The 17454-nt window shown below is 43.5% G+C and overlaps 1 protein-coding gene across 5 annotated transcripts in view; it reads right to left on the bottom strand.

The window, feature by feature from the left end:
- FBLN2 (fibulin 2) overlaps positions 1 to 17454 on the bottom strand; it is a 107347-nt gene that overhangs the window by 19973 nt on the left and 69920 nt on the right. For all 5 annotated transcript variants that reach the window (XM_058845273.1, XM_058845272.1, XM_058845270.1 and 2 more), the window contains 6 exons: positions 9777 to 9888; positions 8159 to 8288; positions 3785 to 3971; positions 2771 to 2977; positions 674 to 790; positions 141 to 242 (listed from right to left, as the gene is read on the bottom strand). In XM_058845273.1, the coding sequence (XP_058701256.1) occupies positions 141 to 242; positions 674 to 790; positions 2771 to 2977; positions 3785 to 3971; positions 8159 to 8288; positions 9777 to 9888 (855 nt within the window). The remainder of the gene's footprint in view (positions 1 to 140; positions 243 to 673; positions 791 to 2770; positions 2978 to 3784; positions 3972 to 8158; positions 8289 to 9776; positions 9889 to 17454) is intronic.

The following is a 17454-nucleotide window of genomic DNA, read 5'->3' as shown; positions in this document are numbered from 1 at the left end:
TGAGGCAGAACTGGGGCTCCTTCTGCCAAATGGTCTCTCTGATGGCACTGAAATTCCCAATTCTGAAAATGAGGAACACCCAGGGGTGTGGGGTACACGAACATTTAACCATGGCTCTGTGGAGAGCCCAAAGCTCTCACCTTCACAGGAAACCCCGTCAGCCATGAGTGTGTACCCAGCCATGCAGGAGCACACAGCATCTCCTTCCACGATGTTGCACAGGTGCTTGCAGGGGCCATTATCTGCACAACACAAAATTGCAAAACACATCAGGACCCCAAGCACAGATCAGCTGCAGTTCCACTGCAGGCCAGCCAGGCACAATCTGAGCTCAGGCAAGGGTAATCAGCCTGTAGCCAACCTGTCCAGGCAACCCTGAACACTGCTTCCAACCCTCCTGCTGCACACAGACACACCTGGCCACTCCTACCCGCACTGCTCACATCACGCTGCACCGCTGCACTGCCCACCCCAGCCTGAGGAGCAGGTGGGGAATAACCCTGAAAGCAGAGAACAGCCTCAAATTTCTCCCTCAGGTCTCCCCTGACAATTCCTCAGCCTTGTGCCAGCGGTAACAGATTAAAGCTGTGCACTGAAATCAGACTGGAGAAAGGATGAGTGGAGTTTTATTCTATCTCCAAACATTCCTCTGCAGCTGACACCTCCAACGTACCTTTGCACTTGTCCTGCTCTTCCTGCAAGGACACCACGAGGATGGGCTGGGAGGGAGAAGCTACTGGAGGGATGGTGGCTTCGGCTTCCAGCCTGGTCACCTGTCCTCTGTCAGGATCTGCAAGGCAAGGGAGGGTCAGGGACAGCACCATCCCCACCAGACACCCCACAGCAACGGGTGATCCCATTCATCCCACTCCCTCATGGTCCGGAGGAGGAAACAAACATCATGGATACAGATCAGAGAGCCTGGCTGACAGTAACTTCTGTAAAATACTGCAGTACCTGAATAAACTGGAAAGAGCTAATTTCATTTTTAAAACATTTGCTGTATTTTAAATACAGTGACTGTCTTTCATTCGGTATTTGATGGGAAAAAAACCCCAAACCCAAAACAAGCCTCTGACCTTATCCTGTCCATCCTATTTTAACACAAACAAACAGCAAAAACCTTTACAAGCACAGGGTACTTTGGAATGACTTTTGTACAGCCAAGTGGAAAACATGACAGCTGCTGTCTGCCACTAATATTTTCAACAGACAATAATGTTAAAGGTACAGCAAAAAAGAGCTCTGTTACATCAGTAAGAGTAACCCACTTTATCAGTATCATCAAAATAAAAAGAACAAAAGAAACAAACAAAAGAAGCCTAAATCCACAGGGCTGAATTCTCCCTTAAGAGGGACATGTCCTGTCCCCACTGAGTTCAAGTGTCACCTGGAGCAAAGTGTGACCTCCAAAACAGTGACAACATTAAATGACTAAGGGTGACTGCAGTGCAGCTTTGAGTATGGGAAGAGTGATTCCCTTAAACAAATGAAGTCGGCAGGTGTGGAACAGAGACAAACAAAAATCACCTGCTTGGGGCATGGCCTGAATGATTTCCCCAGGAATGCCCAAGACGTGCACAGACACAGAGGAACAAGGAGAAGTGAAAGACCACTGTGCCAGGAATGGTTCAGCCAAGCAAAGGTTCCCAATCACCTCCCTGACCCTCCCTCAACCCAGCCCAGCAATGGCAGCACCACCGTCCCTGCCCTGGCCCGTTGTGCACCTCTGCAGTCCCATGGTGTCCCCTGCCCCTGTCACAATCCCATTCCCCAGCTGAGCTCTGCAAACCCCTCTGCACCCCTGGGCACAGCCCTGAGCACCACAGTCCTGCAGATCTGCAGGAACATGACTTCCCAGGTCACAAGATGCTTCACCCAGAACTTCAGCTGAGACAGTGCTGCGAGAAAAACAGCAAAGCAAGACCACAAATACACTCCAGGTGAGCAATCAGGCCAAATTGTGCAGTGTTAAAATAACTTCTATTTTCCTCTTTTGGATTAGGTTCCTTTTCCAGAATTTTAATATAAGCAGAGCAGACAGCTGCCACAGGAACAGTCAAATGCATTCCTGAGGTAAAGGTTGTAACACAACATTGAGAAGGATCACATACAGACTGCTCTTTTTGGCTTGGGCAGAGGATTAGAAGCCTAAGGAATTCTGTCATTGGATGGAAACACTGGTTTTGCTTGTTAAATAACAGAAAGCACTTGTAACTAATATGAGGTTTCAGCTTTCTGGGTTATCTGACTTGAAATTGTGCCATTGGAGAACTCCACACATCAAAACAATTAAAACACAATAGACTTTACTTTCCAGACTTCCACCACATAAATTTAGATAAATATAGAGAAATTTAGAGTTTGTTATCACTGAAGCATGTTAATTTCAGATAAAAATCAAAGCTTAGGAAGCAATGTTGTCTGTCTGAACTGAGTTGAGTTTATCTAAACTTACCTAAAGAAAACCTAACTGTGAAATACAAAATTACTCTGAGAAGAAAAGGTATTTCTTTAAAAATCTTTACAAATCTTCTTCTGAAAAGTGCAAACACTCTTGATTTGAACATATGAAACACCACCCTTATCCCATATGACCAAACACAAAAATAAGGCATGACTGAGTTTCCTAAATTATAATTTTTCTTTTTACAAAATTTTGAGTTTGTTTTAGAAATTTTACAATTTCTAAAGGACATGACCATGAATCAACACCCATTAAAAAAACCTCGGAGAGAAACTGCAGAGTTTCTCATGTCCCTTTTCTCACCTGGAGAGCAGCTGGTGCCATCCTCCTGCAGGGTGAACTCTGGGAAACACGAGCACTTGTAGGAGCCCACGGTGTTGATGCAGAGATGCTGGCAGAGCTCCCCCCCATAGAGAAGACACTCATCCAGGTCATCTCCAGGCAGGTTATTGGACAGCTCAGCCTCACTGCTGATGGACAATGCTGCATGGTGATCTTCCCTCTCTGAAACTACAGCAGAACATCTCTCACAGCTGTTTTGGTGTTGGGACTGGACAGAATGGGGTGTGTGGGAACACAAATGCCCAGAAAAGTCAGATCTACACCAAACAGTTACTGAAAGGATAAGAACAAAGGAACCCATCCTAGAGATAACACTGATGTGCTGGAGGGCCATCTCCTCCTTCCCTAAGGCTGTAGGGACAGATATTTTACAGAGGCACTGAGAAACAGCCACAAAGGAGATCACAAACTCACCTTTCACATGACTGCCAACCCTATTCCCACTGACATTTGAACTAAGGTACTGTGCTGAGCCCCATCTAAAATTGGCCCCACACTGAATTTCTAAATGCAGAAGTTATTCAGTTGGTTTGGAAACATTCCAATATTTGTTGGCTTCTCCTGTATTAGCATTAGCAGCAGCTGTGAGCCACTAAGCAGTGACACGGCTGTCCTTCCTGCTGCCTCTAAACAGCAGCCAAAGCTGGAACACCACCTACTTCCATTCCTGACCAAGTCTGAAAAGGCTTTCTGTGACAATAAGATTAATCCTTAAGTGACTTTCTCAGTCAGCTTTTCTTGAACACACACAGCCCAAGTTCCTTGCTCAGTGAGGTCCTAGGTATATTTAAGGATGAGAAACATCCACACATTCTTTGCTTTTTCCAGCCTGCTTTAGGAACAAGGAAATCTGTAGTTGACCTGAGAGGAAAGCAGCAGTGCTCCCAATGCACTGCTCCCTCCAGAATCTCCCCTGAAGGTCTGTGTGAGGCAGAGCCCTTGTCTGCAGTGTCTCAGTTACAAATGGACACTCACCCTTCTCAGGGGTCACCGTTGGCAAAGGCTCAGGATGCCGTTTGATCTCGGGATGGATAAAGTGGTCCCCCCCTTCACAGCAAGACAGCATCACGTGGCTGCAGGGGTAGCCCAGGTTGATGTTGGACTCACAGCTTTTCCCCTCACTCCTCAGGCGCAGGCCCAGGCTGCAGCAGTCACAGCATTGCTGCAGGACAAGAGCAATGTCAGCAACGAGCATTTGGAAGCACTGAACAAACTGCCAGAGCAGTGGTGGAGTCCTCGTCCCTGGAAGTGGTCAGAAGTGGATGTGACACTTGAGGTCATGGTTTAGTGATGAACAGGGTGGTGGTACTGGGTTTACACTTGCACTTGATCATCTTAGGGGTCTTTTCCCACCTTAACAATTCTATTCCATGATTTAACACAGCTTCAATGACGAGCCCACACACCTGGAACTGATCTGCATTTTCCTAAGCAGTGGAGCATCTGGAAAAACATTTGGAGTGCAGACAGTTGTAAATATCAGAGCTTTACTTGTGCTTGTTTTTGCCATTCTGCACCAACGGGTCAACTGCAGCCACAACAAACAGAAAGTCTGGCTGTGCCAGTGATTTCAGCAACTCCACACAGCAGGAAGGAGTGGTGCTGCAGATCAACTCCTCTCAGCTCTTGCTCACAGGCCTTGCTTGTGTGTAGTATGAACAAAAATTATAAAGAAACTAACACAGATCTGCACCTCCTTGCATTAGAGCTCAAAACATGGTCAGTTTGAAGCAATGTGACAGGAACTGGAAATAACTTGCACAGACATGAGGGTCAGCAGCATCCCAGCCCTGTCAGGTGTCAGTAAAGACTCTCCTCTCTGTGCTACTGCCCAGCAAACCTGCTCTGACCTTTAATTACCTGTCTGTGCTGGACAGCATCCTGTTGAGACTAGCTGGAGGGAGGCCAGGCTGTATTTGATCCTTTCTCCTCCATCAGAGTATCTGAACAGTAGCTTCACTGACACGTTCATCTCCCACCCCTTGCAGCTTGCTCTGCTGCAGGTGGCAGACGAAAACTGTGTGCTGCTTCACTCAATCTCAGACAAATCTACTGCACAGTCAGGTCACAAAAAGGCATCAGATAAATGATACCAAACTCACAAAGTCCATACTGTGGATGCACAGTGGATATCTAACCAAGCAGGGAAGTTGAGGAGCTGCAAGTCTCTGCTGCAGAGACAACAGGGGTCATATCTGAGCTGGACATGCCTTTGTGGATTTAAATTTAAGTGTCCTCTCATCCTTAACTGATTTATGTATTTTAGCTATAACTAACATCTGTTTCACTGACAGAAAAGCAGGGAGTCTCTTTTCCTCTGCAGCTCCTTTGATAGCCACTGAGAGTTTGCAGTTACACTGGAACAGCTTCTCTGAACCCAGAGAGGAGGCTCCAGTCTGTTCATTTACCCTGTGAGAAGGGACACAGGAAATGAAGGGCAGGATTCAAGCTGGCAGCAGGAGCTCTGCCAACAGAAAGTACAAGGACAGAACAGTTTCCAGCAGGGAGATCCCTGACCTGGGCAGGGCAGGTAAGAGAAGCAGTTCTGTATGAGTATGAAAATGGGGAGGGGTCACTTTTCATCATTAGAAATCCTAGGTGGGCATTCCCATTCATCCAGAGCCTGTCTCTACCAGGGAAATGCATCCACTGCCAGTTCAATGCTCAGAAACTTTTCTGCTGAGTCCCTTTTTTCAGGACAGCATTGAGGTTTTGTGAGCATTTCACACTCAGTGCACAGCCTGGCATGTTCAGCCAGCACTGATGGCTGCAGCTCACATCTTATGGCTCTGGTTCCTAATCTGAGAAATTCCCCAAACATCATAAACAGCAGACATTACTCACATCTGCAAATATGCACAGACATAAGGAGCTCCCTTCATGGGCCCAAATACATTTGTGAAAAATCTACCATAAAGGCCTTGAAGAGGATGAATTACTTTGCACACTAAATAGGCTAAATTATCGTTTCAAAAGAATATTAAAAAAAAAAAAAATAATCCCTTGCAATAATGAATTTTGGCCATGCTAGAAGAGGGAAAATTCCTCTTGCCATCCTCCCTAAATCCAGAACTCTCAAATTCAAAATTTTATGAAAAAAAAATTTCTGTTTCCTTCATTTTTTTTGTTTTAGCTGTTTTGTCACCTTCAATATGCAAACCAGAAGTAGTTCAAGATAATACATGTTTTTACTGAAGTACTGTAAAATATGCAATATTTGCCTTGAAAACCCTGGCTTCTTTCAGTCATAGTTTGAGTCACAATCTATCCCATGTGCAGGCATGACAGAGAGTATTAAATCAGTCATACATCTTTGGGTTCACATATTTTCCAGGTGAACAAAGCTGTCTCATTTTCCAGTGGAAAAACTTGTTCGCTGAAAAGTTCCTTCTAAAATGCAAAAATTGGAATGCCTCGACCTTCCGTTAGCTGCTTTTTGAACTTCCCAGGAATTCTACAACTCATTTAACAGAAAATATGACTATTTTTGCCTTGCAATTGAGAAACCCACCTTGGGAACTGTTCTTTGGTTCACAGCTTTCTGCATTCCCCTCCAAACTATCTTTGCTGGAATCCTGCATAATTGGATTTACCATGGTGGAGTCTCCATCCACTAGGAAAAATCCCTAAGCCTGTGCTTTTTGTGTTAGAGTAAATAACAATTAAAGCACCCTAAGACTGGGTTGATTTAACACAGGCTGAAGTCCTGGATCTGAAAAATCAGCACTGCCACATTCACCTTGAAGCAAGAGGTGAATACACCTAAAATGCCTGAAGACCTACAAATGTTTGTAACCTGGAGATAAAACCCTGGCTTTTGGCAAGACAGTGTAAATATCTTGCTGGGTTTGGGAGCAATTAATGAATCTTTCCACATTCCAGACAAGCTTTTTTGATTTATGCCACATTTACCAAGAGCAGACAGATCAGGGAAAATGCCACTATGGGACTGTCAGCATCTTCTGCCAGATCCCCTCTGAAACAATGTTTAACCATAATAAAATTAGAAAACCTTTCTTGTAATACAAAGCATTAGAAAGCACTACAAAGTCAGATTATTTTGTATTACAGCAGTACATACTGTAATGCTAAAGTAATAAGAAGTCTCAACAGTCTCAATATTTATTGATTTTCTTTTTCAGGGAGTAGCTGCAATGACTCAAGAGCTAAACAAGCTAAATAGGTTGAGCAAAGCTGTTCAGTAGTTTTACTATCTCAGAGAGTTTATCTTAAAGGAAAAATCCCACTGGAACTTGCATGAGGAACCATTCCACGAGAGTATTTTGTCACTGGTTTCAGCTCAGCCAGAAATGATGGAGTTCTCTTTCGCCACCTCTGCCTGAGGAATGGCATGTGTAATCAGGCTGACACTACAGCCTGGCTCTGCCTGGCATGCAAATGACCCCTGGTGAAAACCTAAGAATAACAATTCTGTCACATTTCAGACATATTAATGTCTTCTCCTGAATGCACAAATTGTGCTTTTACTCTAATGATAGACTTCAGACCCAAATTAACAATGGTTCTGAAGATGATAAATCAGCACAGCTAATTAAACCTTAAACCCTGCAGTGGATGTCCACTTCTCTGCTTCTCCAGTGAACAATTACCTGTGAGAATCTGAGATGTACAAGAACAGATAGAACTAATCAGGCTCCTGCTGAGCCAACGGTAGCTGCACTTAAGCTGAGCTATAGCTATGTAAATTACGATCAGAGGGAAATGAATTCTGGAAGGCAGTGTTCTGGTGAAAACAGGACAAGCTGAATCTTCAAACTGGTTTAAATTGGTTTGGCTCCACTGGTTCTCATAAAGCAAATCTCATTTATCCAAGCAGAGGCTGTGGCTCAGGATTTGCGATTTGTGCTGTCCATTAACGGTTTGCATTTATTTATGAACAAAAGCTTCCATCATCAACTAAATGCTTGTTCCTCTAGTCCAGCATTGTGTAGAACTGGGAAAGGGGGCCACAATTCAACACTGGAGCCAAGCAAACTGCCCAGCAATGGGCTGCACATTATATCTTCAATTAGGTTTTGCCACATCGCTTTCTAAATTCTTCTACACTACAGATATAAAAACTAAAATGGACTTTTCATTTACTTCCAAAGCAGGGAATCAAAAGCAATACAGTTAGGTCTACAAAACGGAGATGGAAATTAATTCAAAACAACATTACTGTGAAGTTTTAAAAGGGGATGCAAACTGAAATGCAAACAGAACCATCTCACTGCCACACTCCTGCAACTTCATCTTTTCCATGCCCCACAGAAATGCAGGAACAAATGCCCGCTGAAGGCAGGCAGTGAGGACACCTTGCACACCTGCAGAAGCAGCAGAGGAGCTCACCTTGTAGGACGAGCCTGCGCAGGGGTCGCTGTCCTCGGGGCCGCATGTGTCCCCCTCCTTGGCGGCGATCATCCCGGCCAGGCAGCTGTTCTCCCTCACCGTGGACACGCAGCACTGCTTCTGGGCAATCCTGCAAGGGCCAAGCCACCACACTGTCACACATCCCTCGGGCAGGGCTCTCTGACACACTCTGGGAATACCCCAGTGTGCCTAAAGTATCCACCTGTAACACCTAAACATGTGCAGAAAACCATCCCTGCAGAACAGGAACTGATTGTTTTAATTAGCATCTACTTTGTATCTATTCCCTGGATCCCTGGAAGTGTCCAAGGCAGGCTTGATGGGGCTTGGAGCATCCTGGAATAGTGGAAGGTGTCCCTGCCAGTGGCAGGGGGTGGAATGCAATGATCTTTAAGGTCCTTCCAACCCTAACTAGCCCGGGATTTTGTGATTCTGCTTCTTACAATCTTTAGGTAGTGAGCTGAGCTTGAGCAGACTCTTGGGAGCTGCAGGACTTGCAGGGTTCCAGCACAGACTGCCCTGGGGCTGGAGAGGGGCAGGGTCACCAGCTCTGCTCACTGGCACAGCTCCAAGTGGCAGCAGCAAGTTTTTGCCCTTGCTTTCCAGGCTCTGAGACCACATACTTGAATACTTTCTTATATAAAATGTTTTCTTTAGACATAATATTTGTAGGCAGGCTTAGATCTTTAACACAGGGATACAACTAAAATTGTACAAGACAATTGAACCCCTGATCTCTTACTCCTTTAAATCCCAGCATGTTCACAGGGACTCAAACATTCGGGATCTGGCTTTTTCATCTAAAACCAGCCTCACATGTACAGGTGCAACTCACTGATGTACTGGATTTGCACCTACTTGGGCCGAGGCTGGAATTTTTAACCTGCCTTTACTTCACAGACAGCTGGCATGTGTCAGTTATGTCACTCCAGATGCCAGTGGGGACGATTTCCATCTCCCAGTAACTTCAGAAAGGTGCAACAACGCTCAATTTGATAAAAGGGTTTATGCCAAAGTTTTTCAGCGATCTAAATGACACAATCAATCTTTGAGAATGTGAGTCTGGAGTGAGTTTGTCTTCATCCCTCCCCCCAGACTCGTGGGGCATTGGGTCCAGGCTACCCTGCAGCCATCCCTGTCCTGCTGTGCAGAGGGAACCTGGCAGCCTCTCAGAGCAGGTGCTACTGACACCAGCAGCAGGATCAGGCATGTGGTCCTCTCTCCAGCAGAACCAGAGGCCACCCAGGGAGGGCAATTAACACATGCTTTAATGACAGAGATAATCACTGCATTTAACACTTGCCAAGGGAAAGCCAAGCTCTGCCTTCCCATCTAACTGCAACTCCACAGAAAATGGGAAATAAAAATCTGTGCTCTGCTCATGGGAGAGACAAAAAGAAACCTTAAAAAGTTTTTGTTTATATTAGATTTTGGGAAAATGGAGGGGGAAATCCTGGTTTCTAATTAGCCATGACTATTGCCAGTCTACAAATAATTCAATGAATGACACAGTTCCCAGTCTCCTGGACATCCCAGGAAGTAAATTTGAGTTCTTCTCAAGAAGATAACCGAAAATGTTCAGTTTTACCTTACGTACCTGCAAATATCACCATCCATTCCACTTACAGGGATTTCTGTGCACTCCCCGTTGTCTATAGCCCACTGCTGGCCAGCTCCACAGCAGCTCTCAATCAACTCCTTTGTGGAACCTGTACAAAACATACACACAGATTTTCTTAGATTATTTCATACAGAATGGATTTGGTTTAACTCTGCTTCTTAATTGAGAAGATCTTTAAAATAATAGTTCAGGGTGATGTTTTTCCCTTTCTTTCCACATTTTGTTTGGTTACAAGGAAAAAAAAGAAAGAGACAAATGAAACATCTTGACATAATCGATCACCTGGTGATGTCTTTCAGGGGGGAAGAGCAGAAGGAAATGAAGAGTTTTAAATGCAATAAATGACATAAATAGTTTGAAGAAAACTCCATATTTGACAGCTGTGAACAAAATCCCTGAAAAATCATGCCTGGCCACTTAATACAAGTTGCTTTAGTCATTATGGTGCTGAAACAGTGCCCTCACTACACAGGCTGGGTTATCACAGAGTGCCCTGGCCTTGGATGGTTCAGCTGGCTTAAAAATACAATGAAAAGGGTTTGGGAGATGTAATTCTGACTGTGAAACAAAGACATTAAGATGTAGTAAGAGAGATGGACATGGAGAATGCTGCTCTAGTTTCCCCATCTTTCTTTGTGGATTTCCACTGAAGATGTAAATTTGCAGGTTGCAGTGAAATAGGATTTTGCTGGATCCTGTATACCTACTGCATAGACTTAGGGCACTTTGTTCTCTTCAAGCCTTTGGGGAGGAACAGCCCAAACCAGACCTGGGGCCACTGCAGGTGCAGTGGGTTAATGACCAAAGCCATTTGTGTCCCCCAGTCCTGCCCAGCTCCTGCTCACACACCAGGGCACCACAACAATCTGCACATAACCCTCAGACTATGCAATGCCTTCATTTCATACAGCACATTAACTATCTTAAAATATCCTCGAGTCCTGAGAACTGTATTAGGTGTAAGAGCTTCCCTGTGACATTGGAGGGTAGATCTATGCAGTTAAACTGGCAGGAAATACATCCAATGCTAGATAATTACAACACTTTGCTATGAAACAGTGAATTTTTAACATAGTTTTAATTCACTCCCTCGGTGGAAACTCCATTCATTTTACCAAGTGCTGAAATATATGTGTTGCTCTTGCTGGAACATGAGAATAGAGCAGAATTTAACTATCTATATTGCAGTAATCTACACAATTTATAATTCAAATAAAAGTGAATTACTCATTGCTCACTGAAGATTCAATATCAGATTGCTCTACTGAAGTGCCATACTATTAAACAGTCATATTTGCAAAGTATATTGCCTTTTGTTGTGATCTTATGAATAATTAAACCCAGAATGAAGTTATCATAAAATGAACAAACTACTGTACCTTATCTTCATCAGGGTTTTTAAAAAACCTGGAACAACTTGTAATGGGACTCAGAGACATTAGCATGGATTTATGATGTTTTAATTCTCCATTAGGAAGAGCAAATATATACAACTCAATATATGCACAGGACTGAGGATCACAGAGCTTCTATGCTGGAGAGATTTTCAGCTCTGTGTGCAAAACAGTTTGAAATACTAAAACATTCAAACAGATTTTTGTTTATTTGGAGCTTCCCTGATATTAGGAGATTAAGAAGCAGATTTGCATCTGCTCATAGAAAACAAAGTAATTTTGTTTGAGAACTCTGTAATCCCGGTTTTTTTATATAGTGTGTGAATCTTTGATAAGTCATTTCACAACCCACCTGTGAATACATAATTTGCTATTTAGAGATTTCTTCACTAAGGGGAAAACAGGTAATTTATGTCAGGCTGCACTACAAAACAGCAGCAGTTTCCTCATGTTATAAATCTGTATTGTGATATTGGCTTTCGCAAGTATTAAGATGAATATCATATGTTAAATACTTTTTGGCTATGTATGTACTTTTTTTTCTTGCTAACAAGTTTTAAGCTTAAAGAAATCTCCTAAGTACAAAGCAAGGAAACCCCAGAGGGCAAAGACAGTGGGGCCCAAGCTGTTATCAGTGGAAGAACAATGGCTGTTATCAGTAGCCAGGACCAGGCCCGAAGGAGGGATGTGGAGCCCAGCTGTCACCAGGGCAGGAAGAGGGGCTCAGACTGTTATCAACAATGACCATTTGCAGAAGAAAAGAAACCAGACTCAAAATAATGCTCATCAGCAAGAATAATGATGACCAGCAGAAATAGTGCTGACCAGCAGAAAAAAAACCCAAAACATACAGGGCATGTTCTAAGAAGGTGGAACCAGGGAGGGGACATGCTTTGAATATGCATTAACCCCTCACAGCAGGAGGGGATAAAAAGAGTGTTCCCAAGATACCAGGTGTGTTCCTGGCAACTCGCCAGGGCACCCGGCCGTTTTAACCCTTTGCTTTATTTCCTTTGTCTCCTAATTGTCTTTTTGTTCATATTAAATTTTTATTAATTTATTAAGTGAATCTCGTTTTTCACACTCACCTGTTTGCAGTTCAGAAACTCAGCTCCTGCAATTATCACTCTGCATCACTCTGAAGATATGAACTACAGAACATTTTGGCCTGATTTCAAAAATCTGTGTATTGTCTTTTAAAGACACTTATAAGTTAATTCTAATGTTTTGAAAAACATTTTTCTCTCAGAGAATTTTAATTCCTCCCTGCCCATGCTTTATAGTTGTCTCAGTGCCTGACCCAGCCCTTAGCAGCAGCAGGATGGCCTCAAGCTGACCCAGGGACACATCCAGGTTTTCCATGGTCATATAATATCCCCACAGCTTTTACATGCTAAGAATTTCAGCTTTCAGCTACAAAAATCTGCTGTGGGTGGGTGTACGTATTTTAAAAAGTTTAGTTGAAGCTCAAACTGAGGAAAACACACAGTTAAAGACTACGAAATTATTTCCTCCCGCTGTCACAGTGAACCGTAAGTTTGTTAGAGCAGCAAAAGAGACAAAGTGGATTTTCATAAACTTTCCTCCCCTTTTTTCCTTCACAGTGTTCACAAATTATGTTTCTAGAGTGATAAATCATCAGCCAGCTTTAGAAGGTCAGGAAGGGATAGAATACCTCATTTTCTTGCCAGAGCTTTTTTGACACTGAAGTTTCCCTGATTTCACCTTCACCTGAATTTCCACTCAGACCATTTCACACCTTTAACACCTCCGATTTCGTTGCTTCCTCCCATTTTCACTTCCATCTGCAGCTCTGCAGAGCATTTGCATCGATTGAATAACTCCTGTAATGCAAATACCCACTCTTGGAGCCAGCACTCCTGACTGGGCTGTCAGCCTGCTTGCTTTATCCATCATTCCTTCATTCCGTCCCAAGTGGTTCTTTTGTCTAAGCAGAAAGACAAACAAACCTTAGGACATCAGCACTTCCTCACTGGGCCTGGTAAAACCCTGGCACAGGTGCCTAGGGAAGCTGTGGCTGCTCCTGGACCCCTGGAAGTGTCCAAGGCCAGGCTGGACAGGGCTTGGAGAAGCCTGGGACAGTGGAAGTTGTCCCTGCCCGTGGCAGGAGTGGCACTGGATATGCCTTAAATCTCTTTGTACACAACCTGTTTCGAGAGTCTGCAATTCCTCACACGATGGGAACAGCAAGGACTAACCCATCACACCAACCAACCCGCCCAAGCCTCCCACCTACAAGTGGACAACTATCTCCCTTTCTACTAAAATTACTCCAGAAGCCGTGACATTAAGGAGTCTCAGATAGCAACTTTAACTACAGAGAGACCAAAGTAAGGCAGACACAGTGCAGGGGCCTGGATAGAATCACTTGACTTCAGGAAGAGGTGAAGTTCAAAACTGGTATTAACCCCAAAAACAATTATCTATAAGCCAGGAAAGCCAGAGCACCGCGTGAATCACCAGGAGGATCAGGGTGTCAGGGGCAGGGCACTGTCAGCCCCAGGCACCCACATCTCTTCACTGCTGGCTTTATTTCCAGTTGTTAATTGCTGGATCAGCACTAACTTGAGAGAGGCAAAGGTCATACTCCCAAAACTGAGCTGAGCTCTTGCTGTTATGATGGAATTTCCCATTCCATTCCTACATCTGAGGAAAGTAGTTTATCTTCCCCAAAACCACAGTATTTCCACTTGCACCCAGAACATACACTTAACAAGAACTGTTTGCTCACACTGGAGAAAAATAATTTGTATTTCCTTATCGAATGCCTGCCTGACAATATAAAGCCAAGTATTATGAAAAATAATGACAAAAACCTCACAGAACAACTTGGTGGCATTCTTAAAATACTGAAAAATAACTGTTTCCAGTGAGTCTTTTTTCTGCTCCAATCTCTTCACCACTTAAAGCTCTAATAAATAAATAACAAAGTACTGTAGCTTTACCCCTTAACAGGTTGTCATTTCCTATCTTATCAACAGCCTGAGAGGCGTTATTAAATTCCCTCACTGAATTTCAACATTTAGGTGTGCACTTTAACATGTCCTCAACTTGATTTATCTGTGATGGCTGGGAAGACGTTTTAATGAGTAAGGTAAAGAGGAGAAGAACATTTATCTTGGCAAAGACAGGGGAGGGGAGAATGACAACACAGCCCCAAAGCCAGCTGCTTTCACTCCAAACTGAGCTATCACTTACGTCATTGGGGCTGGTTAAGCTCTCCCCAGGACCTGTTCCCAGATAAATGAGCAGAGGGTTTTACTCTGTGCAGGTTCCTGCAGGCTCCTTCAAGCGCCTCAGTGTTTGGGACGTGTCTGACTCTAAATCTCCCTGAAATGAGGGCAGTACTTGAGTGTTTCCATGACCAAAACACAGTTAGCTCACTGCTCAGGATGGGGCTTTAACCCATGTGGTCTCCTCAGTTATTGAAGCTTCTCTCCTTGGAAATTCTGGAAAAGCAGACTGCAGGAGAAATACAGGCTGGGCTGAGTGTTCAGCACACACCTCATGGATTCAATTCAGTGCCTAATCCTTTTCCACCACCCTCTTCAAATCCTGCCTGCCATGCCATCACCACAGCAATGTAAGGGAAGTCCATCACACTTGGAACAACCTGTCTTCATTTTAAACCTGATGCAGCAAAGTGTTTTTCTATGCTCTCCTCCATCCTCTGAAGGCACTCGTGTCTCTTTGGGAATCCATCCCACAACTCATCCAGGACAAGTTCCTGTTATATTGCCTTCACTCCTTGGAAAGCATCTGCTTTCTATTTCAACCTGAAAACATTCTGTTTCCTACATTATTCTTTTTTCATAAATTCCTCATGCTGGCTTGCTTGGCAAAACATAGAGAGCTGTGTCTGCCCCAAGGCACAATGAAAAACTGGGTAACACAAGCTGAACGTTCATTTTACGGTACACTATACAATGGAGACATACATCAACATAGCCTCAGCCAGGCTTGTTTGGCAGATTTTGTTCAAAGTGTGAATGAATAGCAACTTTATACTCCCTCTGGCTTTAGTTCTGGATAATCCTTGTAAGTCAAAACTTGTATTACCTGTGGCAAAGGCCAGATAATTTAGATGATGTTTGGTCTTCAATGTTTCCATGACAGCATCCTTTATTAGATCCAGGTTGAAAGAAGGAGGGGGGAACAACTAAATAAATTCTTTAACCCTTTTCACCAGCTACAAACCCAAGCAATTCCTCTTCCTGCCATTTCAAAATGTGTCTCATTTTGCTGTATCCTTCTGCCAAGGAGTTTGAAGCAGAACAGCTCATGCACAATCATCCTTCTATCAGTTAAAATAATAACTCAGAGCAGGCAGAATGTTTCTTGCCCTTCAGCACAGTCTTGGCTGTATTTTACCCCTCAAACCTCCTTCCCCAGATATTGCATGGAGTATATTTATGCTGGCTATTAACTTTCAAAAGAGCTGAGGCTTTGGAAAGCCTGGTTCCGATTACCCTTGTAATTCCTTTCTGAAGAATTTTATCTTGGGGAGAGCAATCTCTTTGCATGATCTGTTTCGTGGCTAGGTAAGCTCCTTTCTTCAAAGCATTTCCACCAGCCCTGTTTAATTTTAAAGTTAAAATTCAGAGGAACAATGCTTATCAGGGAATGTAGTCAGGGACTGCCTGTCAGAGCACTTGGGAAAATTAGGCAGGCTCACAGAATCTGCTGCAAGTCAAAAACTTCCAGGACGTTCTTAACCAATTACAAACTGAGCTCTAATGGTAACTAAATTACAAAAAACATATTCCTTCTTCTTAAAAAATATAAAGGCAAACAAACATAAAGAAGCAAATAAAGGTGTGTGTAAGGCCTTCATTTAGCTTATATGCTCCCCTTACCTCTGAGTGTTTATCTACAGAAAAAACGCATTAATTTCACCATTACCCATTCATACCCACACACAGCAGTGTTAGGGACAGCCATCCATTGAGACATGTTTCTGCTTTAAATTTTAAAAGTTTAGCAGTGAAAAAGGTCCTTGTTTTGGACTGGGAGTGTTGATGAAAGACAAGTCAAACTACTGTACCATTTTTTAGACCCCAACTGCCTAAAACCACTACACACACTTAATAATGCAATCCATTTAAATATATTATTCATTCTCATACCAACCACATAGAAATTGTATTTTTGTTTAATGCCTGAAGAAGGATTGTACATTTATATATATCTGAACCACATCTGATCTGCTGGGGCACAAACTGCTCTGTGCACACCCTGGCAGGGCTAACATAGGATAGGGAACTGCTCATGGATGCTCTATGAAGCTGACCCCAAAGGGCAAACATTCTTCAGGTTTGCTCTTGTGAGCCTTTAGGGTTTTGAGTTTTTTAACTCTGGCAACTGAAAAGAAAATTCCCAGCACCTGCATCTGCTTCCACCAGTTGAACATGCAGCACAGGCTAAAAATACAGAGTCTCAGCTGTCCCCCAGAAGAGCCCACTCAGAAATTATTCACATAAAAAGTATCAAATCAATTTGGTGGGGAAAAAAAAAAAAAAGCCAAGATTTTAATTTTCCTCATGAACAATTCATCAAAAGTAGAAAAACTGTTAAATTCATCAGAGGAGTGAACTGAGTGTTCATCCCTGTTCAGAACATCACTGATAACTCTGGGCAGATTCATCCCCTGACTCAGCCTCAGATGCTGGTGTCAGCTTGTTTGCTCTGCCACATTGCTCAGCACAGCTTTCAGCCACAGCATGAGCCATACACACCTGGAGAAAGCAAGAACAGAGAGGAAATGACATGACAGCAGCAGCCCTGAAGAGCCCCACGAATGCTCCTGACCAAGTATGTGCCCTTCAGCTCTGTTTGGCTGAGGACTGATGACAGATGACAGAAAGATTCTGAATGCGAGAGGAAGGAAACCTCTGAGCTTCACTGAGTTTCTAATTAGTGAGCAGGGATGCTTAAACTGAAGAATTGTTGTAGAGCTCCATCTCCTTATTTGGGAACCCTCCAGGATTCCTTGCTAGTCCTTGTCAGGTTTATAATCATAAATTACATTGTTCCTTTATTTTATGATGATGTTCTGAAGAGATCTCTCATTTCCTCAGGCTTTCCTTTATGAAGTTTTGTAATCAGGATTTGGGCAAGAATTTCAGCAGTACTGATTGTGGCCCAGGGCATTTCCTGGATTAATGACAGGCTGGAAGAGCTGATGGCCCCCAATTCTGCCTTCCTCCAGTAGCCCCAAGCAGTTTAAAACTCTCCAGGAT

This window comes from Poecile atricapillus, chromosome 9, assembly GCF_030490865.1.
Source record: "Poecile atricapillus isolate bPoeAtr1 chromosome 9, bPoeAtr1.hap1, whole genome shotgun sequence".
Classification (NCBI taxonomy): Eukaryota; Metazoa; Chordata; class Aves; order Passeriformes; family Paridae; genus Poecile; species Poecile atricapillus.
Note: the sequence above shows the minus strand (reverse complement) of the source record. Positions and strands in the feature narration are given on the sequence as shown.